We start from the raw sequence: 23,239 nt of genomic DNA, 5'->3' as shown, positions 1-23,239 counted from the left end.
GGGGCTCTAGGTTCCAGCAGGAGAGCCTCATGGCCGTGACCCTCACGCCCACGTTCACAGTCTGGGCTCGAGCAGAAGGTGGTGGGGGTGGGTGCAAGGGCAGGGGTGAGGGTGCAGCCCCACCGCCCCAGGGCGCACACTGGAGATGGCACACAGGGCGCACTCTGGCCACATGTCTCTGGGCTCTAGAGACAGTGGGCACAGGTGGGCCAACCCTAACCTCTCCCACAACGGCCTTGAGACCGTCTGTGGGGCAGAGCCGGCTCCCACCCACCCCTGCTGGCTCCAGCAGCAGGCTCAGCGAGCTCACGGCGCCGACCACGCACACCGGGAGGCGGGCGGCGGGGCGTTTCCCCATGACTGGTGACAGCCGGAGACCCGAGGGCTTGCTCGGCCTCAACGCAGGGGACGCATCTCCTGGGCCCACTGGTTGAGGGGACAGACCACCCCACGCCCTGCCCTTGGGCCCGAGCTGAGCAGAGGCCAGAGTCCCTCTGGGGCTCGCAGGCCGTGCCCTTGGTGTGGGCCCTTCCCATGAAGACAGCCCCCAGCCCCGGGCCCCCAACCCGGACCCCTGGCCCACAGGAACCTTGTACTGTGAACCCCACTTCAGCCCTGGAGGCCTTGGGGAGGGAGTGAGGGCCCTGTAGCTGGGAGGACAGAGATCCTGGCGTCGCCAAGTGAAGGAGAGGTGGTGAGAGCAGAGCTGCTGGACCTGGGGCTTCAGGAGACACCCCCACCCCTGTGGGAACCAGCCAGCCCCCGCTGCCAGCACCCACGTGAAGGGTTGGGCCCCAGAATGCAAGGCGAGGGCCCTGGGCCCGTATGGCAAGTGGGGACCCGAGGCCGGGGCTCAGCCACTCTGTCCCCTGTGAGCACTGCTGTTGCAGGGATCCCTTTTAGTTCCCTGGAGAGGTTGGCTGCCCAGGCTGCCCACCCCACCGTCCCCTGGACCTCTCCTGGCCTTGGGCCTGCATGGGGCCGTCCCTGTGCCCAGGGGCTGCCGTGGGGCCGCACTGAGGCCAACAGAGGGAGCCGACGGCTCAGACGCTCAGACGCACACAGTGAGCCGGGAGGGGGTGGCTGGGGGACCTTTATTTCATGAAGGTCCAGATACTTCCACCAGTGGCCCCAGGTTCACCTGTTGGGCCAGGCACGGCCAGGCTTGAGCAGAGTGGGGGGGGACACCTGGGGGAGGAGAGAGGAACGGATCCACAGAGCACTGCTCCCAAGACCTCCCATCGGCCACCTCCAGGAGCCTCACGCCTGCTTTCCAGGACGGAGGGTGAGGAGGAGGTGGCCCGTCCCTGCAGAGCGGCGTGCGCCCAGAGGGAGTGGAGGGGGCACCTCTGAGTGGCTTAACCCTGCTGGCCAGAGGTGCGCCCACAGAGTCCTGTGCACGGGTCCTGGGCGAGGTCGCTGGTCAGGCTCAGGGGTCCATCACTCCAGGATGCTGCCCCATCTGGGCGGAAGTCGGCCGGGTGGGGGGCGGGGGGGCGGGGATGGGATGGGGCAGCTGGCCTGGGGCCCCTAAGGGACAGGCCTGAGTGGGCTGCTGTGGCTGATGGCTCCCACCTTCAGAGGCCAAGGGGCTGGCCTGTGTGGGGCTGGCGGCTGCAGGCTATGCCACAGTCTGGCGGCTGAAGAGGTCGAGGGTGAGGGCGCTGAGGAAGGCGGGGATGCTGTCCTGGCGCAGCAGGTGCAGCTCGACGAGCTCCTGCACTGTCCGCGAGAACTCCGTCTCCAGCAGCTGCATCTTGGTGCCCGAGGGTCCCGCGGCCTGCAGGGCAGGGGAGACACGGGAGAGGCTGTTAGCAGGTGGGGCCAGAGTGGTCACAGGACAGTGAAGAGCTGGCGACCCTGCAGTCCCGGGCAGGCAGGCCTGGCAGGGCGCTGGGCCAGATGGCCTCTGAAGGGGCCGGTGGGGAGGCCTCCGCCTGCCACCCAGGCCTCAGACGCGGCCAGGCTGTCCGCTAGGCCCAGGCCCCTCCCCGCAGGCGATGCTGGTTCTCGGGCCTCTTGGGTGGGGGTCTCACCCAAGCTCCTGGAATCTGGAAGCCAGGACGTGGGGTGGGGGCCATTGCACCAGCCCCGCTGGTCGGGCTGTCCAGCCCCCAGAGCCCAGCACTGTGCCGAGCCCTGCCCTGCTCGAGGGCTCTGAGACGGCCGAGGGTCACATGCCGCCCGTGTCACGTGGATGGTCGAGGGGCTGTTGCGCATCGAGGGTGGGGTCTCTGTCCTGAGGCTCCGGGGCAGCCTCTGGAGTCCGCCCAGCCGAGTTCAAATCCCGGCTCTCCAGGCCACAAGATGGAGGGGTTCCCACCCGCCGGCACTGCTGGGAAGCGAACCCCACTTGGTGGGACTTGCTGAAAACGCTGCCCTACCCTGGCCTCAGTTTCCCACCTGTGCAGCGTGGAGCTGTGGCCGAAGCTCTGCTGGGCCCGGTTCTGGGACCCGCGCGGGGCCGAGGGCGGGCAGCAGGAAGTTGCTGTGGGGCCAGGCCATCCTGGAGAACCCCGGAGTCTTGGAGGCGGGGCTAATCCCTCTTACTGCTTCTTGCTGTAAATGTCGCTTGTAACTGGGGACATGCCCCCAAGGAAGATGGCCCGTCCCACAGGGACCCGGGAGGCCAGCCTCCGAACACCGTGTGTGCCACAGGGCAGGGCCCCCGAACCAGCTGGCCAGCACCTCGTGTGCAAAGGGGGGACAGAGGCCCAGACAGCTCGGAGCGGGCCCAGAGCAGGGCAGCCGAGGGGTGGGCAGAAGCCTGCCGGCTGCTCCCAGACTCCCAGGGGCCAGGGGAGGCTGCCTGACCCCAGACGGCACCCTGATGGGGACCTCACCGGCCAGCAAGCCCGGCCAGGTGAGTAAGGACACCTGGGGCCTGCCTCCTGGGGACGCCGGCCTGGTCTGGTGAGAAGCCTGTGGCCCTGCCACCCTGTTCCGGAGGTGAGCGGGGTGGGCCAGCCCCCACCTATGGAACGACCACCTGCCCCCTCTGCCTGCCTAGCCCCCGAGGACCACAGCTGCCACTGGACTGGAGCATCCCCAGGCGGGAAGGGACGTGCCCAGTGCTGGGCACACTCCCAAGCTCCCCAGACAGCTCCCACCGACTGGGAAGGGCTTCCCCCTGCTGACACCAACCTGCCCACCAGCCTGCGCCCTGGTTCAGCCTCAGTGGGCGCCCTCCCTACTGAGGTCCCTGTAACGGCCACCAGAAAGCTGAGAAGCCCTGCCTGTGGCCCGTCCACGGGGCTGGGACGTGTCTGTGCCCTGGGGTCAGCAGAAGGTGGGCACACTCCTCCCCGCCCACGGAGACCCTGCGAAACCTCCCCTCAACCACACGGTGGGTACAGGACTCGCACGTGGGAGCCACCTGCCCGTCTCACGACTCGATGATAAAAAGACAAAAGACCCAATTAAGACGTGGGCAAACAACCCGAATGGACGTTTTCCCAAGGACTGTAGACAAACGGCCTCCGGGAGACACGGGTCAAGCTCACAGCGCAACCCACCCACGCCTACGAGGACGGCGTGCAGGGCAGGTGTGGGCGACACGCTGAGTCGCCGAGCAAACAGTCAGACGGGTCTCCCGGGGTCCACTGTGCGACTGGCGGCCCCACCCCTGGAACGCACCCAGTGAAGTGACCACATGTCCGCACGGGGACGTGCACACGGTGCTCACGGCGGTGTCAGCGCAGCAGCCGGACCGTGGGAACAGTCATCCACAAGCAGGAGGTCAGAGGGCAGGCCAGGGCCACCGGAGCCGATCCCCACTGAGACGCACCCGCTCCTCCCCTGGGGTCTCAGGGCCCCTGCCCGGGGCACGTCCAGACTGGGCCTGGTCGGGCTTCCCGTCGGGCAGGCTGTGTGGACGGGCACCTGTGGTGGGGGCTGCACCCCGGGGCACAGCCAGGCCGCCCTGTGGCTCCTGGGGCGGGGTGGCACCCCTCAGGCTGCTGGGGAGAAGGGAGCTTTCTTATTTAACAAACGGGTGTACTGAGATGTGATTCAGCTGCCATGCGAGTCCCCCTTTCACCCCTGAGACCATCACCACGGCCTGGAGCAACAGCGTCTTCACCACCCCACAAAGAAGCCCCCCCCATCCCAGCCTCTGGAACCTCCTGTCTACCTTCTGCCTCTGTGGACCTGCCTGTGCTGGACGCCCCGGATGGGTGGTCACACGTGGCCTTTGTGTCCGGCCTGGCACGTGCTTCCGAGGTTGGTCCGTGCCGTGCTCTGCACCAGGACTTCATCCCTGTCCTGGCTGTACCACACTTTGTTTATCTGTCCCCTGGGGTGCAGCCCCCCAGGGACCCCTCCACCCCGACAAGGTCCAGGCCTGGATGTGCTGGGAAGGGGCTCTGAGACCCCAGGGAAGGAGCAGGTGCATCTCAGTAGGCATCGGCTCCGGTGTGCACCTGCCTGCCCTCTGGCCTCCGGCCCACGACCTTGCCAGTGGCCTCCAGAGCTCGCTGGTATGGGTACTTCCTGTGCCGTCTTGCCCGCCCCGGGCCCCTCTGGGCAGTGATCCCCGTTCCATTGCCCGTGAACATGTTTAGCCTTGTCAGAGTTCAACGCAAACCATTTTTAAACAAAAATAAGAGAAACCACTCTGACCTTTACCAAGAAAATCCTTTCATTTCTCCCTTCTGCTCTTGATTCTGAGTTTTTTCCCCTAAATGTCAGAAGGGCTGGCTCTCCTGCAGCTGTCAGCTCAGCACGGGGTGAGGGGGAGCTGGGGGGCAGACGAGGCTCTGGGATGGCGGGGGAGGGGCCACGCCAGCCCGTCCTTCCTCCCACCCCGGCTCCCTGTCCCAGGGAGGTGCCTTCAGCTCCGACCTAGAACCAGGGGTCCACCCCCACCCCCCGCAGCTGCAGGGTCCTGTCCACTCTCCATGAGACTCGGCTGCCCTGGCATGTCTGCACCGGGGCCGCTGCCCTTGAACAGACACAGCTGAACCTGGGCCCTGAGGGACCCTCATCCACCTGCTGGCGCCACTCTGCGCCCCGCCCTGTGTTTCTGAGACAAGGCCATGGCCACCGCCCTCATGACCTGGGTGCCGTGGTGGGAATGGGGGTGGGGGAGGGGGGCAGTGCTGTTCCTCAGCTCACCCCGAGTCAGGGCAACACCCATGTCTGCCCCTGCCAGCTCCACAGACCAGCCGCACCCCAAGCCCCTCGCTCCTCCGGCCGCAGCCCCTCCCCTGGCCTGCGGCCCGCAAGCCTGCCTCCGAGTCCATGGAGCAGCTGCACTGGCAGGATGCGCCTGCCAACCTCCCCGTGCTCAGTGTCACCCAGCCCCCAGTCGTCTGGTACGTCGCTCTAATTAAGGGCTGTTCACCTACAATCAGAGTGCAACTTTTGAAAAAGCAAACTGCCCAGTGGCCGTGCTGGCCGTGGCGGGAGACACCCGGGCTGAGTGTGCTGTGCTGGTGCCCCGGCCTGGGGGCACAGTGGCCATGCGCCGGCAGCTGCCCCATGGGGAGAGACGCTCTGGCTGCCAGGACCCAGCAGGGCCTCGCCTCAGGGTCCTCCTCCCACTGGACAGCAGAGCGGGCTGCCTGGAGGAGGTGTATAGGCTGCGGGAGGCCGAGGTCTGGGCGTGCAGAACAGCAGCAGACAAGGGCCAAGCGGGGGGTGCTGGGGGCAGGTGGGGGCGCCCCAATCTCAGATCCTGTCCTGCTGGGCTGGGGGGTCACTGTCCGATGAGACACGGAGACCACCCTGCACGAGCTCACTCGGTGCCCAGCTCCAGGGGTCCACAGACGCAGCCCCACTGCCCTCGGCGCCCCAGGGGCAGGACGGCGTGGAGCAGGGCTTCTTCAAGTCCCTCCGCAAGGTGCCCCGAGGACAGAACTGCTCGGGGGCAGGGAAGGCCCCCGAAGGGCAGAGATAAGACACCCCCTCCTCGGGGGCTCCCTCCCTCACCGCCGGTGCAGGGCCTGGCGAGGCTGCCTGGACGTGGCCCGTGTGCGCTGCTGGTGGTGTGTCGCGTTCAGGAGACGGCCCCGTTACGTCTGGGCACCAGCAGCCTAAGAGGAAAGACGTGACCGGAGCACGCAGGGGGTGTGTCTGAAGGACCCAGGGGCCTGAACCCCCTCGGGGATGACACGTGGACACTGCACGTGCACGTCCCGATGACGCGTGGCCGAGGGCGAGGTTCAAAAGGAGGGACACGCGCAGACCCAGGGGCGGGATGACAGTCCGCTGTGGTGCGTCGGGGGCAAGCCAAGGGGACACTGGAGGGCCGGGCGCTCCCCGGAGCAACGGGGAGGCCCCGAGTCGGCCGCCTGAGCCCCCCCTCGGGACACCAGACACGGACGAGCAAACTGAACCGGAGCAGGGGACGGGCGGAAGGAAGTACCAGGAGCGAGAGAGCGACTGACGTGAAGGGAAGATCAGAAGTGAAACGGAACATCACAACAGACCCCGAGGCCGTTAAAAGAACAAGAAGAAAAATGCAAGCCAAGACCCCTTTATGCTCACACACTTGACAACCTAGAAAGGCCGGGCAACCCCGGGAGCAGCGCAGGCACCGCAGCTCACCCGGGACGCGGCAGAGCCCGAGCAGCCTGTGACGACAGGGCGCCTCCAAGAGCAATCTCCAGCCCCAGGCGGTCTCACTGCAGGATTTCACCAACATCTAAACAAGAATTAACACCGATTTTACACAATTCCTTCCAGAGGAGAAGAGAGGACACACTCTCTGGCCAGCACCACCCTGACACCAGGATCGACCAGCACAGCGACAAGGACACGAAGAAACGGGAAAACCCGGTCCAGTAGCTCCCGTGAACTTCGGCGCAAAAAACCCTCAACAGATGCCGGCAAACCAAACCTGGCAACGGACGAAGAGGAGACCCGCGCCGCAACCAGCTCGAGCCCGCCTTGGTGTAAGGCTGTCGGACGTCCGAGAATCAGTCGACGCGACCTGCCTGCCGCACCCACAGGCTAATACGGCACCCGACAGAGCCAGCGCCCGCTCGCAGGGACACCTCTCGGCAGAGCGGACCGAGGGGCCGGCGGGGGCAGGCGGGGCTGGCGCGGGCGGCACACGCAGGCCCACCAGCGGGCGGAGCAGAGACCCGGGGGAACCCACACGAACACGCCCAGCCCGGTTTAAACAGAACCGGGAAGGCAGTTCCGTGGCGCAGGGGCAGCCCCCCAGCGGTGCTGGCGCGGGTCAGCGCCCCCAGTTAGAAAAAAGAGACTTCGACTTAAGCCTCATCCCTCGGACAAAATGTGACTCAGACTGGACCCTGGACTTAACCGTCAAAAATTAAACCGTAAAACTAAAAAACAAACCCACACACAGAAGAAAAACGTCGGGACTGAGGGCTGGGCAAAGGAGTCTCAGACTGGACACCAGGAACACAATCCACGAGTAAAACAGCGAGAACGGCCGCACGCGGCACCTGCGACGTGCAGACCCCGGGGGGCTGGCTCGGCTTCTGGAAGCCACGCCCCGGTCGGCTTTGCCCAGGGCCCCCGACCCCCACCCCGGCTCAGCGGACACTGACGGGGCCTCCCCCTCCCACTTGTGCCTCTGACTACCGCCTGTCCCTGATCTGAGGGCAGGGCCGTCCGCCTGTCCCGCTGTATTCCCAGGACACACCTGACTGGGGGGGGACAGGCGGCCAGCCGACAGGAGGGTCACCTTGCCCACGTGCTCGGCCACCCCGAGGCCGGCTTTCTGCTCCTGCGCCGGCTTTCCTGGCAGAAGCTCCCTGGGTTCCGGACAGGAGACTGTGGCCGCGCAGCCTAGGGGAGGCAGGCTCGTGGGCGGCTGTCCCTGCAGTGACAGGAAAAGTCCACGTTTGGATCCGTGGGCGACATGCACCTGACTGGATGCAGCTCCTGGTGGCCCTGCCTTCTGCAAAGCCAGCCGTTCGCACCTGGCCTGGCTCCAGGGACAGAGGGCTGGGAGGACGGGGGAGGCCGGGCCAGCTCAGGCAGGGCCGTGCCCTGAGCGGGCCCTCCTTGCCTGGGACACTGGGTGGGGACCAGGCGGCAGGCATGCACGAGGCCCGCTCAGGGCCCGGCACTGTGGGCCCAGTGCTGCCTGCAGCCGCCTTCCCGCTGCCACCACACCCCACGCTCACAGGTGGCCGCCCAGCTGCTCCCTGCTGACCCCTCCACTTGGGTAGCCCCACCTCAGAGCTGGCCGACGGGCCTGGCGGCCACACATCCGGCTCTGAGGCGGGGCAGACCAGCTTCCAACCTCGGCTTGACACCTAGAAGCTGTGACCCTCTCTGGGTCCGTCTTGCACCCAGGCAGGGGCGGCTGAGAAGACGAAGGTGCCTGGCTTGAGGGACATGCCACCAGCGTTGGCCCGGGCTCAAGGTGCGGCTCGGCCTCAGGCCACTCCTGCCGCACGGGGCGTCTTCCACCAAACCGGGGCCCCCCAGACCCTCAGGCCACGGGAGGACACGGGCCTCCCCCCCTCACCCAGGGGCCAGCTGGCCCGCCCAGGTGGCCCTGGCGCCCGCGATCGGGATCCACGCAGACGCTGCTCTCAGCCGGGGAGGGGGAGACTCCAGCCCGAGGGGGCTGCAGGGAAGTCGCAGCGCCCCGTCTTCAGAGATGACCAGGGCCTCTCAGCCAAGATCAACCCCTACCAAGCGCGCTGTGCTCACAGCCTCAGCCTGTCAGCCAGCACTGCCTTAACTTCCGTGCCGGAGGAGCCAGGAACGTGCGCGCGGGTGCACTCACAGCGCGACGCTCACACCCGCGACACGCTCACACCCATGACATACCCGTGACACTCACACACGACACGCACACTTGTGACACGCTCACACCCATGACACACCCACGACACAAACACCCACCACACGCTCACACCTGCGACGCTCACAGCGCACAGTCCAGGCCCAGCGCGGGGGAGGCCGCTGCGTAGTGCACAGGAACAGGAACTGGCCGGCTGGCTCACAGAGCTGGGATTAAAGGTGGTTCGCGAAGGTTTTCTGCATTTTCCAGGTTTTTGTTTTTGTTTTGCTTTTCTTACTATGACTACAGATTATATTTGTAACCACGAAAAACTGCATCTAAATTATATCCACAACAGCGAAACAGCTTTGAGAACAGACAAGCACCCATGGCGTCCCTGCTACAGACACGTGCTGACGCCTGGCTTCACGGCTGGACGGGCCTGGGGCCGTGCGAGGCTGGGCTGTGATGGGGACACAACATGTCTGGGCCTGGGACTCACGGGACATGAGTGAGCTTGGCCCTGAAGGTGGTTTGGGTGGGGGCGCACCTGGCTGGCTCCCCCCCCAGATCCACCCCACCTGTGGGAGGGCCCTCCATGGGTATGCCCGCCTGCCCCCAGGTGTTCTGCCCCCACGTGAATTCCCACCTGGTAGCCTGCAGACACTGGTGGAAGGCACAGAGCCCACCGCCCGCCTGTGCTCCGGGGAAGAGGCATGCACAGCCGGCTCCCAGCTGCTCGAGGAGCTGCGCCCGAGGAGGACAAGCTGTCACCGCCGACAGCGGGCTGCTCTCTCCCACGCCCTGGTGCCGCGATGCCCCCGTCCCATCCCAGCTGCTGCAAGCCTGCCAGCTCGTCCCAGCCGCCTCCAAAGCCTGGCCTCCCCATCCTGTGAGGTGTACGGACGCTGGACGCTGCCCTCAGCTCCGACGCACGGCTGCCTGGCCCACGGGCAGCCCTCAGGGCAGTGGGTGCCTGGGGGGCGGCCGCTGCTCTCTGGGTCCCTGGAGCCCAGTGCAGGTGGCCCTGGACACTGGGCTGCGTGAACAAGCGAAGGACAGGGTGGCAAGTGGGTCAGGATGGCTTGGCCAGGATGCTGAGCATGCTGTCCCGGCCCGAAGTTCCAGGGAACAGAAGCTGGCGGAAAAGCACGTCCAGCATGGGGAAAATAGCTCCCCAATTATCTCTGCTAATTGCTCCGAGAAGAACGTCTAAATAGTGCGTGTCCTAATTACACTGGCGTTGTTGGAATTCACGGACCCCGGCGAGGGTGACCTTTCCCGACAGGGACTGCGGGGAGGGCAGGGCCAGGCCCGCCACAGTTGCAAATTGGTCTCTAACCCACAATTATTATTATTATTCTATTTATACGGCTTCCACTCTCCTAGATGTCCCGTTTTAGATCCACACGCAGCTGCACCCGCAGCCTCACGAGGGAGAGGAGGGCGCACGTGGGCGGTGAGGCCCGAGCGGTCATCTCAGGAGCCTCGCCATCACAGGTGGGCGCCCCAGGCCAGCAGTTCACCGGCCCAGGCCTGGACCAGGCCGCCTTCTGGTCCCCGTGGGCAGCGGGCCCGGGGACGGGTGTGGGTGCCGCCGGAAGAGGGGCAGTGGAGGGGCCAGGGCCCCCGGAGACAGGCAGCAAGCCCGTCCAGAGGTTCTCTGGGCGCAGTGAGGGAGCGGCCCCGGCAGAGCCGGCGGCTCTCTGAGCTGAGCGTCTGGGGGGACCCAAGTGGCAGAGGGTGCGGGAGAGGGCCGCGCCTGCAGGAGAGACGGAGTGGAGGGCCCCCGAGTCCTCGGCAGAGCCCCGGCCAGCACACGAGTGCGAGAGATCACCTGAGACCCTGAAAAGCCACCCGCAAGGAGGACGTCGTCACGGGGCTCAGGCTGCGGGCTGCCGGGGGTGGGGCCCGGCTCACCCTCAACCACCTGCTGCTCTGGTCCTGCTCACAAACCCAGATCAAGACCTGAAGGAAGTACAGAGTTTCCAAGTAATTACCTGCAGCCCTGAACAGGCTCAGGAAGAGTCACGGGAAGGCGAAAACACCCAGCCCCCAGCAGCAGAAGCTCACCGTGCCCGGCGCCCACCACGGATGACAGGCGCACAAAACCCAGGAGAACGCGGTTCCCGCTGGAGAGAAAAGCCAGTGAACTGACACTGGCCCAGAACTGACACCGACGTGAGAGTCGGCAGACGACAGTCAACCAGTTATTACAACTTTATTCCACGTGTTCAAAAAGTTGAAGATTTAAAAGACAAATGAGAGTGAAGTCGGACTTCTAAAGGCGAAGGTGACGGCGCATGAGGTGCGAGTGTCCGGGGAGGAACTCAGGGCAGGTCAGGGAGCCTGGAAACCCAGCAGCAGACGCCACTCGGGACGGACGGGGAGGAGGAGGGCGGGAGTGGGCCGCGGGCCGTGCGGTCGCACCGAACACACCTGAGCCTGATGGAGGGGCAGGGATGCGTGTGCCGGCGGCTGCCGGTGACCCTGCCTCCTGGCCGTTGCACCCGCACAGACCACTGCCCTAGAGCGTGGTTCACATGGGCGGCGAGATGATGGGTGGTGACTGTCCTGCTCTCACTCTCTGGTCCTGGCCTCCGAGGGATCCAGACGCCATGCCGTGACCCGTCCACGTGACGAGGAACTGAGTGCTGCCCACACCCATGCGAGTGAACTCGGGAGCCGATCCTCTCCCAGGAGGGACGTGAAGTGACCGCGGCTCTGGCCGACAGCCTGACCGCAGCCTGTGGGGGGCCACGAGGAGGGGCCGGGCCAAGCGCACTCGATTCCTGGCCTTTGGAAACTGCGCCCCTGAGCTGGGGGAACCTGTTATTCAGTGACAGATTACCACCGTAGGAGGACGGGGAGAAACACGTGGAAAAAGTTACAGCCCAAAACATCTGAAATGTGATAAAGACGATAGACCAGCAGACCCCAGAAGTTCAATGAACCCCAAGCACGAAAAACAGATGAGGAGAATGACACCAAAGTACATGGTAATCAGATTACTGGAAACCAGTAATTAAACATTTTAAAGCAGCCAGAGAAACAGACACGTGCGCAGAGGAGCGAGGAGGGCCGGCGGCAGACTTCCCACGGGAGAGGATGCAAGCCAGGCAGCGGTGGAACCACCGCCAAACAAAACGCGTCAACCTACAGCTGTGCACCCGGTGGGAATGAAGACGCCTCCAGACACGCTGGACCTGAGGAAGCCATCGTGAAGGAAGCCCTTCGCAGAGGAGGAAGATGAAGGTGGAAACACGGACGCACACAAACGAGTGAAGCGCGTCTCATCCCTTCAAACAGACGAGGAGGTGGTGGCTGCGCATAAAACACGTGAAAAAGTTGAAGTACTGTTCAAATCTCTTTAAAAAGTAGTTGACTATTTAAACAAAAACGGTAACAGTGTATGATGAAGTCCAAAAGACGTGTATAAGTAAAACACGTTTCAAGGAGACGCCCGAGGCAGGGAGGGGGGAACTGGGAGGGGTAAAGCGAAAGAGCCCGAGGTTTGCGCCGCCTCCGTGAACGGCGTTGCGCCACTCGACGGCGACCGCCGTAGGACGGACACTAAGTCCCAACGCAATCTGCGGAGCATGATAGAGACACAGCCAACAAGTCAAAGGAGACACGTGGCTCCGTACAAATTATTCAGCTCATCAAAAGAAGGCAGAAGAAGAGAACGAAGGAGGGGACGAACCGGAAAGAAGTGACGGGGCGACGGGCAGGACCCCCATCAGGGAGGAGCCAGCTTAGACGTAAACAGGCTACAGAGCCCCGTGAAGAAGACGGAGGCAGTCAGACCAGACGCACACGCGAGGCCCGACGGCCGTGAAAAAGAAAGAGAATGAACAGATACACCACAGTAACAGAAGCCAAGGCCGGGGTGGCCACAGGAACACCGCCCAGAACAGACGTCAGAACAAAGAATGCTACCGAGGGCGAACGTCATTTCTAAACAAGAAAGGAGTTAATTTATACCCGAAATAAAAACCAGCAGAGATGCAGGAGGGAAGAGACAACTCCACAGTTACAGTTGGAGATTTCAGCAGCCCTCTGTCAGCGGATGAAACAAAAGGCAGAAAACCCACAAGGATATAGAAGACTTGACAGTACAGCCAGAAACAACCCTGACCGGACGCCTGGCGTGGACCCTAGCCGAATGCGAACGACTTCCAGGCACATTTACCTACACAGACAGCATTCTGGACCTTAAAACAAACCCCAGCGTGTTTAAAAGGATTCACGTTGTACAAAGCATGTCTCTGACCACAGAGAAGTTAAATCAGAAGCAAAGAACAGAAAGACATCAGGGAATTTCAAAGTATTTGCAAACTTCGTGACATACTTCTAAACAGCCGGTGGGTCAAAGACGGAGTCAGAAGGTCACAGTGCTTGCAGCAGAAGGAAGACAAAAAACAAAGCGTCAGCATTTGAGGGACACCACCAGAGCCGACCTTGGGGGGAATTTACAGCACTGAACGTCTGCATTCGAAAAGCAGGAGAAGTTAAATCAAGACTTTAGCTTCCACCTTAAGAAACTAAAATGAGGGTCCACTAGACCCAAAGCAAGCACAAGAAAGAGAGCATTTCTCTGAAGATCAGACCAGAAATCAGTGAAACAGGAAACAGAAAAATATTGGGAAAAAATGAAACCAAAAGTGGTTTCTTTCAGAAGGGTAATAAAATTAATAAACCGGTCAGATCAATCAATTAACTGACTAATTCCAACTGCTTCTGAGACAAGCATCGCCACGACACCACGATCAGACAGCGCTGCTGCGAGGAAGTCACAGCCCAGCGGTCCTCGGGAAAACATGCGAGATTCCACACAAAGCAGGAGGGAAGCAATGCGTGTGCAATAACATGCGAGAAAGGTGCTGCGAGTGGGGCCCGCCCCCAGCGTGCAGGCTGGTTTGCCTTTAGAAAACCAAAGCACTGCAACGTACTAACAAAGTGGAGAAGAAAATCTCTTCAGATGGTCTCAACAGACGCAGACCAAGCAACCGACCAAGCCCAGCACGCATTCCTGAAAAAAATCCTCGGCGAAGAGGGATTAGAGCAGAGCTCCCTGAGCACGTGAAGGCATCTCTGACTGACCCACAGCTGGCACCACACTCAGCGGCTTGAGGCTGAATGCGTCCCCTCTCCCCACCTCTGTCCAGCGCTGTCCTGGAGGTGCTAGCCAGGGACTAAGGCAGGAAGAGGAAAGCAAGCGGCCCAGCGTGGACAGGCTGCACTCTCAGGTCACACCCCGTCTCTGCAGCGAAGCCGGCAGCACATTAGGAAGCTCCCAGAGTCAGTACGTGAGGTCAGCAGGCGCTCAGATAGAAGATGGCTACACAGCAACCAACTGTTCTTACCCACTAGCCACAAAGAGAAGTTAAAAGTAAGAAACAACTTACAATGGCATCGAAACGCGGAGCACGGAGGGACGGTCTGGCGGAAGGTGTGAGACACCTGTCCTGGAAACGAGTGCCTGCGGGAGAGACGCCGGGGCTGCAAGGCTCCGGCTGCTACAGGGCGGTTCTCCCCCAGGATCCGCCACTTCAGTGTATCCGAGTCAAAATCCCAGAGGCTCTCACTGTAGAAGGTGACAGCTGAGTCCAATGTTAACCTGGAAATGCCAAGAGCCTGGGCTGCCCCCAAGCAACTCTGGAGAAGAACAACGGTGAAGGCCACTGGGGAGGGCGGTGCTGGCACCCAGACGGCCCGTGGATGCACCCCTACCCCCGCCGCGGGCCTGGCCCCCCGCCACCTCCCAGGGGCCCCCTGGCCTCCTCTGCGCAACCGTGAGGCCTGGGAGACAAACCGCAGTGTTCAGGGCGGCTGGGGGGTCCGTTTCTGCCCGCAGCAGCAGCACGCATCTCCGATACGGTGACCCTGCAGCCACGGCTCTCCCTCCGGGACAGAGGAGGGCCTGGGCGGGATGGGGGCTCTCTCCTCGCTGCACCCAAGCTGCTTCCCGCCACTGCTGCCGGACCCCAATGCCACATCCTGCACTAGATCTGCAGTACGAGGACGGCGGGGCGGGTCCAGGCCCAGCCGTAAGGAGCCCACGGTCCCGGGAGCACCGAGAGTAGACGAGGCAGGGCTGGCCGGCAGGGAGGTCGGCCCGGGCTGCGGCCTCCGCCCTCACCGGGTGTGGACATGGACGCCACAGGGCTGCCCCTGTGAGCCTGGCCCCTCCGGGTGCAGTGAGTCGGGTCCCGGTGGTGCCCACGTGCCGACGCCATCGGTGGTGGTGCTTCTGTGCCGGGCGCAGGCTGCTGGCTCTGGGTTAAGAGTGTCCCTGTGACTGGCTGGACCTTCGGAAGGTCCACCTCTGCAGCCACGCACAGCAGGGGCGGGCAGGGTCTGCTGTCTGAGCGGGTCAGGGTGCATCCAGGAGATGCCTGCCCTCCTGCTGGCCTGAGCACCGGCGGTCAGGGCGCCTCTGTCCCTCACAGTAAGAACCCACTTCCCACCTGAGCTTCAGGACAGTTGCCCTGATGGCACCTTGATTTCTATCCAGTTCTCAGCCAACCAACAGGCCGGGCTGAAGAGAAGTGAATTCGGCTCCGCCTGACCTGTCCCCAGGCCTGGAGGGGGTGGAGCCTCGGACAGACCTGACGCCAGCAGCGGTGAGCACGCGGGGCTCACAGAGTGGGGCTCACAGGCCTCTGGCTGCCGAGTGGCCGTCCCCAGAGGAACACTGCTTCCCAGTGGGGTTCCGTCCTCATCTCAGGCACGTGATGGCCCGCGGGAGCTGGCGCGGCCCGCACTGGGGATCCTCGTCCCTGCTGGGGACCGCAGGTGTGCCCGGCACAGGGCGCGGGGAGCCAGGCCCGGGGGCGTCCCGGGCCCCAGCCTTGTGCCCACCGCCCCGTCCCCCAGCACCACGGCGTCTGCACGCTGCCTCGTCTTCCTCTCTGCCAGGCCTGAAGCCCTGATCACGAAAGCGAGCCTTCCTTCTTCCTTTTTAATTAGCGCTTGGTAACAACGCCGAGCCGCGAGTTTATGGCTTTGTAGATCTTGTGTTTTTGACATTAATTACTCACAAAGGCTTTTTAAGCTCCATTTCAACTCTGCAACTGCCACGCCAGTAATTAAGCGAGAGAGGAAGTGGCAACAGATTCCACCCCCGCCTGCCCACCTGAGCGCCGGGCTTCCGTGCGGCTGCAGCCCCCACGGCCCTGGGGAGGCCCCAGCCTGCGAGGCCGGAGGCGATTCGCCGTCCAGTCATCCCTGCCTGGGGCCGGCTCTGCTCCCCACTCAGGAGCTAAATCACAGGTTCTCAAAGCGGGAAGGGAACCAGAAGTGGCTGTTTCCCCCGGCCCCCCAGGACGGGCCTGCCCCTCCTCGGGCTCCCGTTCCCACACGCCCCGCGGCAGGTCTTAGAGCCTCAGTGCGCGTCTCCTGGCCTCCAACCCACCCCCTCTCCTCCCTCGCTCTCCCTGCGAACAGGAGGGTCAGGAGCCGGGAGGGCAGAGCAGGGTGTGTGAGGGTTAAAAGGCTGCGTCCACCTCTGCCCTCCATGTGGCTGAGGTCCAAAGCTGACTCGGGGGACAGAATTAGTTTGTTTGAACCCCAAGCTGGAGGCGTTGGGTGCCGGGGTGAGGCGGTTCCCTGCCTGCCAATCTCTGTGCCCTGGAGCGTGCACAGGCTCCACAGGGCGGCCAGGGGAGCAAGCCTCTTTGTTCTCCGTTGGGGCCGCACAGGAAACTCTAGGGACAATTCAAGGTCCTTTGCGGTCAGGGTGTGGCCACCTGCTAGCTGCCCACACCCCTCTGGCACTACAGGGAGGTGGGCCCTTCCCACTGGTTCCTGGGAGAACCTAGAGGTTCCCTCTGATGGGATATTAAGTCCACCCAACAGGGGACCCTCTTCCCTCTCGTCTTCAGGATCCGGACAGAACTTGGCCTGCACAGCGGGCTGAGCTTGGGAGAGGGTCTGGGAGGCCCTTCTGAGGGCTGCGGCTCGGTGGCAGGCAGACTTGGCCGGCCTGCCTGCCTGCCTGCCTGTGCTGGGGGCTCCCTTAAACACAACTGGTTGGTCACAGTTTACCATTTTTTATTGCAATTCTATTTTAAGGTGCAATTAAAACATCTCATGGCTGAAATGCACGGTTCCTCCTGCGGTTTTTGCTAATATGGAATCAAAGCCAAAGGTGGGTGTGAAGACCTGGGCCACAGACTCGCTTCTAAAGCGGCAGGTTTGGTCAGGTCGGGCCTTCTCGGAGAGACGTCCAGGAGCCCATTTTAGGAACAGCTGTGTCCTCACCCCAGCCCTGTCCCGTCCTGTCCCGTCCTGTCCCAGCGCGAACCAGCGTCTGAAACCTCCCTCCAGGCTCCGCACCCGCCGGTCCCAGGTACCGCCATCCTGCGGCCATGGGAGAGGGACCCAGGAGGTCTGGCTTTCGGCAAGGACGGAGCACACACATGCAAAGGGACAGGCGTGACAGCGGCGAGCAAAGCCTGCGGCTGGAAGATTCACGCCAACCAGCGCGGTTTCACTGCGATGGAAAAGGCAACGGGAAGAGCCACAATTTCGGATGCATCTGGCTGGTGTGGCTGAGCCACGTGCCACGGGCCACGCTCGAGTCCACGTCCTGTCAGAGTGCTGGGTGCACGTGCCTCTGCGGGGGCCTGTGGCACTGCAGGCTCGCGCCCCTGCAGGACTCAGTCTGTGGTCCGACTGGACGTCAGTGGGGCTGGCGAGAGGCCACGAGGGCGACAGCCAGTCCCCCAGAGCTTCCACGAGGCCCCGTGGAGGCAGGCGCTGGCACGGGGGGCCTCGTGCCATGGGGGCTCCGGTCTGGCCAGGGGCCCATGCCTTCCCAACAGCGACCTTTCCCTGGATGCAGAGGAAGGGTTGGGTGACACAGGACACACGCTGGCCCTACTGCAGCTCCCTCCAGAGCCGGCAGGAGCCCCACGCTGGCGCCAGGATGGGTCCTCCCAGGGGCTGGACGGCTGGGGGAGCCTGAGCGGTGCCCAGGCCACGGGAGCAGGGGTGATGGGGGAGGACACAGCTGCGTGCCCTCTGCTGTGGGCTCTGGGAACTTCTCGACGCCAGGCACGTCCTCAGGGGCTCTGAGCCGACACCAGGTGACCGCCTCACTGCCCTTCCCCCAGCTCCACAAAGGCTGGTGACTTCCAGGCAGGTCAGGGCACAGAGGGGGCGGGTGCGCTCTGCCCTGGCTGGATGGCATCTCACCGCCAGGATGGGTGACGCCAAAGCTACCAAAGGAATTCCCGCCAACCCCAGCAAGTCACTGGCACCCAGATGTCCTCCAGCGGCTGGGACCCCACAGAGCGTCCGGCAGAGGATAAGCACCAGCCAGTGGCTGCCTGTGTCTGGTGGGTCATCTGAGCCCAGAGTCCCCCAGGTCAAAGAGGCAGCTGGAAGCAGCAGGGCCGAGCCCCCAACCCCCGCTCCAGCCTCGGCCTTGGGAAGGAGACGCTGTGTGCTCACCGCACGCGCCGCGGTCCCGCCCCACCTCGTCCCCCCCCACCCCGCCCCGGGCACGGCTTCCCTGCCCCCAGCTCCCGCCTCAGACAATGACAGCAAAAGGGAGGAAGTGCTTCATTCTCTGCAAAAGATGCTCCGACTGATGCAATTTGCGTGTGCAGAACGTGTGAAGTGCACTTTCCGTTTCATCAGCACCTCAGCCTGCGCGAGGCTGCTCCCTGCTCTCAGCCCCGCTCGCGGGGTTTGAATTATATCACGGGATTTTCCTCATCTTGCAGCCGGAGATTTCACGTCCTGCTGATAGCTCTGCATTTTCATTGACCACGTTCACTCACAAAAGGAAATTTCAAAACATATTCTGCAGTCGATTTGCTCCTTGGCCCCGAGAATGGAATACAAATAATCTCCTCCCATCCGGCAGGTACCTTTCTGTGATTTAATTTCGGAAATGACTTTTTAAAGGTCCCAAGGCTGCTTTCTGTCCTGGGAAAGGGAAATCACTCTCTTTGGGGCTGTTTGAAGGCCACGTACCTTCCTGACTTCGCCTGCCTTTTCCGTTGAGTAAGCAGCGACTTTCTCTCGGGACACAAGGGCACACCCACGTGTGCCGGGCTGCCGGAGCCGTTCTGTCTGGAGAAGCAGGCCGGGTGGCCAGCGCCGGCAGAGGCCGTGCGTGGCGGGGCCCGGGGGCCTGCAGCGGTGGGGGGTGACCCTGCGGACCTGGTTGTCCAGGGAGCTTTGGGGAAGCGGGTGGGGGCCTCTCTGACTCCACGTCACGAGGGGCCGCCCTGCGCAGAGCACGCTGGGGGGTCTGGGATCCGACACTCAGCCCTGGGCCGCGCTGAGCCCCCTCCCAGCAGCCCCACAGGCCCCTCCCTGAGAGTGGGAAGGTGCAGCAGAATTTGCTCCCAGGACAGACCCTCCTGAGCCGGCCCAGAGACGGGGCACGCGTGATCCCTGCTGGAGGCCTGGGCCACGCCGCACACATGGGCTCACACCCATGTAAGTACTGCGTCCATGTGGGGCTGCGTCTGCCCAGCACTGGGGGCCATTCGTGCAGGTAAATCACTCACAGGTGCCACGCTGTTGGCAGCGCAACCCCGCGCAGGAGAGTGGCACAGGTGCCCCTCGTCACAGGGACTCCCTCGTTTAAGGACCATGTGAGGCCGCTGGAGAGGGGGAGGCTACCCATCACGAGAGCTCTGCTCTTCCGCGCGAACATACCTTGGTCCCGTTACCCAAGTCCCCCTGCTCTGGAACATCTGTGGACAGTGACCTCCCTCCTCCCCACCTCCCAGGACAGACCCCCAGCTGCTCCAGGAAACGGCCAGGGTGCCTGCGTTCCTGAACCAGAGGCTTCTCAGGCTGGCAGGGCCAGCAGGGGCACCGAGGACGACCTCTCACTGGGTCCCAGTGCACAGATCATGGACACCCTGCAGGCACGCAGCCCGACTCCACCTCATCCCTGCCAGCGGGGAGAGTGTTGCTGGAGCCTGGGTGTCTCTGGCGCCCACCTTGTCGATGGAAGATGCCCGCACACGGTGAGCTGTAGCCCCTGCAAACCCCCCGAACCAGCATCACAGTCAGATATGACCAGAGCCAGAGGCAAGAGCTTTCAAGGGGTCGGGGGTCAGATCACTGACCTGAAAACTTGGACGAGATGGACAATTTCCTGGCAAATCATAAATTACCAACCCAAACTAGACCAGCGTGGAGAGCCAGGACTAAAGCCAGGCGGACGTGCACTGAGCAAAGCCCAGGACGGTGTCCCGCAGAGCTCAGTGCTCCCAGGGGCCTGAACCCCCCACACCCCAGGGCACGGCGCAGAGGACCTTCTTCACAAAGCCTGAGAGCCCTCGGCGACCGGCATGGAGGCGGGAGAGGCCACATTGCTGCCACTGGGTGCCAGGGACGCGGCGCGCAGGGACAGAGCTGGACAGCCAGGCGGACACCTGGAGGTGCCCCCAGACCTGCTCTATGTGGAGGCGACTCGAGAGGCCGCGCCCCACACACCCGTCTGTCCGTCCTCTCACGCACTCGTCTGACCAGGGCTGGAGGGCAGCACCCCCGCTCCTGCAGCAAGGAGGCCTGGGGCTTGTGCTGTGTGTGGACGGTCCCATGTCCATGGGCTGGGAGGGCCTCGCAGGGGTTGGGGGCAGGGGTCCTTGGCTCCCCCATCCTGGCCCAGAGAATGACATTTGAGAGCGGTCGGTGACATTACGTGATTTAAAAGTTAATTAAACTGAGTGGTATAAGGTCTAACAGCCCCAGGTGTTTATTTCCAAAGAGCATTTGGAAGGGAAGGGAATCTAATAAAAAGCTTTGTGAGGCACAGCGTTAGGAGGTAATCACGGCGCTCAATCACCGGTGTCTGCGGTGGGCTCCCGGTGACTCTGGCGCGGCTCCTGGCCTGTCACCGCACAGGGACACAGAGGAGGCAGGAGTGGGGCTAGGGTCCCAGCGCTGTAGGTCCCCGCCCCCTGGAGGGAGCGCCCCCAGAGGCGGGATTCCTTCCAGTCCACACGTGCGCCCACCCACTTGCCCCGCCCGCCAGCCAGCCACAGGCACCGAGCACCTGCCAGATCCCAGATCCCAGGCGGGAGCAAAGCCAGCACGGTGACCTTGGTGGGGAGAGGCAGGGCCCTCAAGGCGCAGGGAGACCCAGCCCCGGGGAAGCAGTACTGGGGCTGAGACTCCAGGGATGCGTGGGGTCCAAGGGGCAAATGGGCGGGGGGACCCCAGGCACATGGAGGTCCGGTGATAGAAGGGACCCTGGGTTTGTCCAGACTGCCACCTCCTGCTAATGGTGGGGACACTGCTTTTGCTATGCCCTGGTGGGTGCCCACCACCTCACAAGGCCACTTTGTCACCGAGGCTCCAGCACGTCCTGTTGTCCCTGGATGAGCAGCAGCAGTGGGCAGACTGGCCCCCTGGAAGCTGGGCCTGGGGCTGAGCGGGGCACCGCTTGTGGTGGTGGCTGTGGCGGCCCCGGGATTCTGGGAAGGAGGGTGGAGAGGCCTGGTGGCAAGAGCACAGCGGTGGCCAGTATCCGCTGGACAAATGTCCACTGAGGTCTCCCGCTCTGTGTGTCGTGGGCTCCCACGGGATCCAGTGGGGAGCGTGTGGCAGGCGCCCAGGGGCTCTAGGGCCCCAGTATTTCCGGCCGAGCAGAGAGGGTCCCCTCCTTCCTGAGGTCCTGGGTCCCTGCCATCCAGGCCAACCGCGGCGGCCAGGCGGGGACCAGTGCAGAGCCCTGGGCTGGCCTGCCTCCTGCATTGTGGCTGAGTAGGCAGGTGTGGCTGCCCTGGGTTCCTGGCTTGGCCACCTGGGAAAGTCTGCCCAGCGCTGGCCCCAAGCCCGACCCCTAATTCATCAGGGTGACAAACGGCCTTTCCCGGCCTTCCTCACTGGCTCCCACGGGGCGAGCTGCCACCGTCCACGATGGATGGCACTAGTGGTCAAGTGTAATTACCAGCTCAGTCCCTGAACAGCAGCCCATTCATCCACCTGGTCCGCTGGCCGGCAGAGGCCTTGGTCCCTTATCAGTGGGCGGCCACACAGCCCCTCCATGCCCACTCAGGCCTCCACGTTCTCGGTGCTCGACACCTCTGAGGAGGGGCGGCCTGCGAGGTGGTTCTGCGCCCACAGGAGGGGGCCCTGACTGCCCAGGGCCAGAGGGCGCGCTGCCCACCATCCCGCCCCGCGGGGCCCCGCCCTCTGCCAGCCACAGCTCCGTGGGCACCTCCGTGCGCAGCGGCATGTCAATAAGGAGGCTCTGGGGGCTCCCGCTCCGGGCACCTCAACTCTTCACAGCAGATACGACGGGATGGAGACACGGACAAGCTCTAACCCCTGCCCGACGGCATGGCCCACAGGCAGGTCCCAGACCCTGCAGGTCCGCACAGAACCTGCTCCTGAGGTGCCTCCAGAGGCGGGCGGCCCGGCCCAGGCCAGGCCAGCCGGAGGGAGGGAGCCTGCCCTGCTCACACCCCTCCCCCAAAGGGTGTGGCGTTCTCTCAGCGGAAATCACCAGAGGGAACACGATGAGCAGCGACGCCAGGCAACACCCAGAGAAGGCCCGTGGCCCTGCTTCGGCACTGGGCAGGCAGAGGGAGCGAGGCTGAGACCCACCCTCCCCTGCGCCTGCAGGACACCATCAGGGCCTGGCTGACAAGCTGAGGACCATCTCCTCGCCCTGTGGGCACGCGAGACCCAGGACGATCTGTCTCTGGAGCAACAAGGACTTGCCCCCAGCCCCGCTGTCCTCCCCCGGGGTGGCCAGGGGACCCACTGCTCAGATGTCCTGCCCCTGCTTCCAGTCCCCACCCAACCCCCCCGCCCACGTGTCTCCAACAAGCACCTCCCGAGCGTGCAAAGGAGCACCCTCCCCTGTGGAGAGCTGCCAGCGACCCCCTGGACGAGTGCACAGGGCAGCCAGGCCCCAGGACCCCCGGGGGACCCTCTTCTCCAACAAGGTCCCAGCGGCCACGGCTTCTCCAGCATCAGCTGTGCCAGGGTTCTGCCTTCACCTCCTCCAGGCGCTTAACAAGTCTCCATCCCGGACGAGACGACTGAGGGGAAAGGTGAGCGTGCAGGCGCCCGGCCCTCGGGACACCCCCAGGGTGGGGCAGCCCAGGACGGCGGGCACCACGCCCTGAGTGCCTGGAGGGGCTGATCCCTGACCAGTGGACACAGCCTATCCTTCACAAGTGCGGGGTCTCAAACAGGCTCCCCACATGTGCAGGATGGACCACGCCGCTGGGTGCCACCTGGGCCTCTGCCTGCCTGGACGCTGCCCGGGAGGGAAGGAGGAGGCAGAGGCTTAGCCGCCAGGAGGAAGAGTGGGAAGGGCGTGCAGGGGACAGAGGATGCGCTGAGGGGTGGGTGACGAGGCCAGGGGACACCCCGTCCCAGGACACTGACGCCTGGTCAGAGGAGCTCGCTCAGCACCCGGCCCAGACCCCGGCCAGCCCTGCCTTCCAGCCAGTCAGTCCTGGGACGTAGGGGAGTCCGGGACCTGCAGGTCTCGGTCTGGGGCCAGGCTCCCTCCTCGAGCGGGGGCATGTCTGT

General features: G+C 63.8%; 1 protein-coding gene across 6 annotated transcripts in view; it reads right to left on the bottom strand.

Annotated features, from left to right (window-relative positions):
- Positions 1-1,487: 1,487 nt before the first annotated feature.
- The window catches only part of MAD1L1 (mitotic arrest deficient 1 like 1), a 273,678-nt gene continuing 251,926 nt past the window's right edge, over positions 1,488-23,239 (bottom strand). For all 6 annotated transcript variants that reach the window (XM_072943447.1, XM_072943444.1, XM_072943446.1 and 3 more), the window contains one exon: positions 1,488-1,780. In XM_072943447.1, the coding sequence (XP_072799548.1) occupies positions 1,622-1,780 (159 nt within the window). In that variant the 3' untranslated portion in view covers positions 1,488-1,621. The remainder of the gene's footprint in view (positions 1,781-23,239) is intronic.

This window comes from Vicugna pacos, chromosome 18, assembly GCF_048564905.1.
Source record: "Vicugna pacos chromosome 18, VicPac4, whole genome shotgun sequence".
Lineage (NCBI taxonomy): Eukaryota > Metazoa > Chordata > Mammalia > Artiodactyla > Camelidae > Vicugna > Vicugna pacos.
This window is presented reverse-complemented; position numbering and strand designations above follow the sequence as displayed.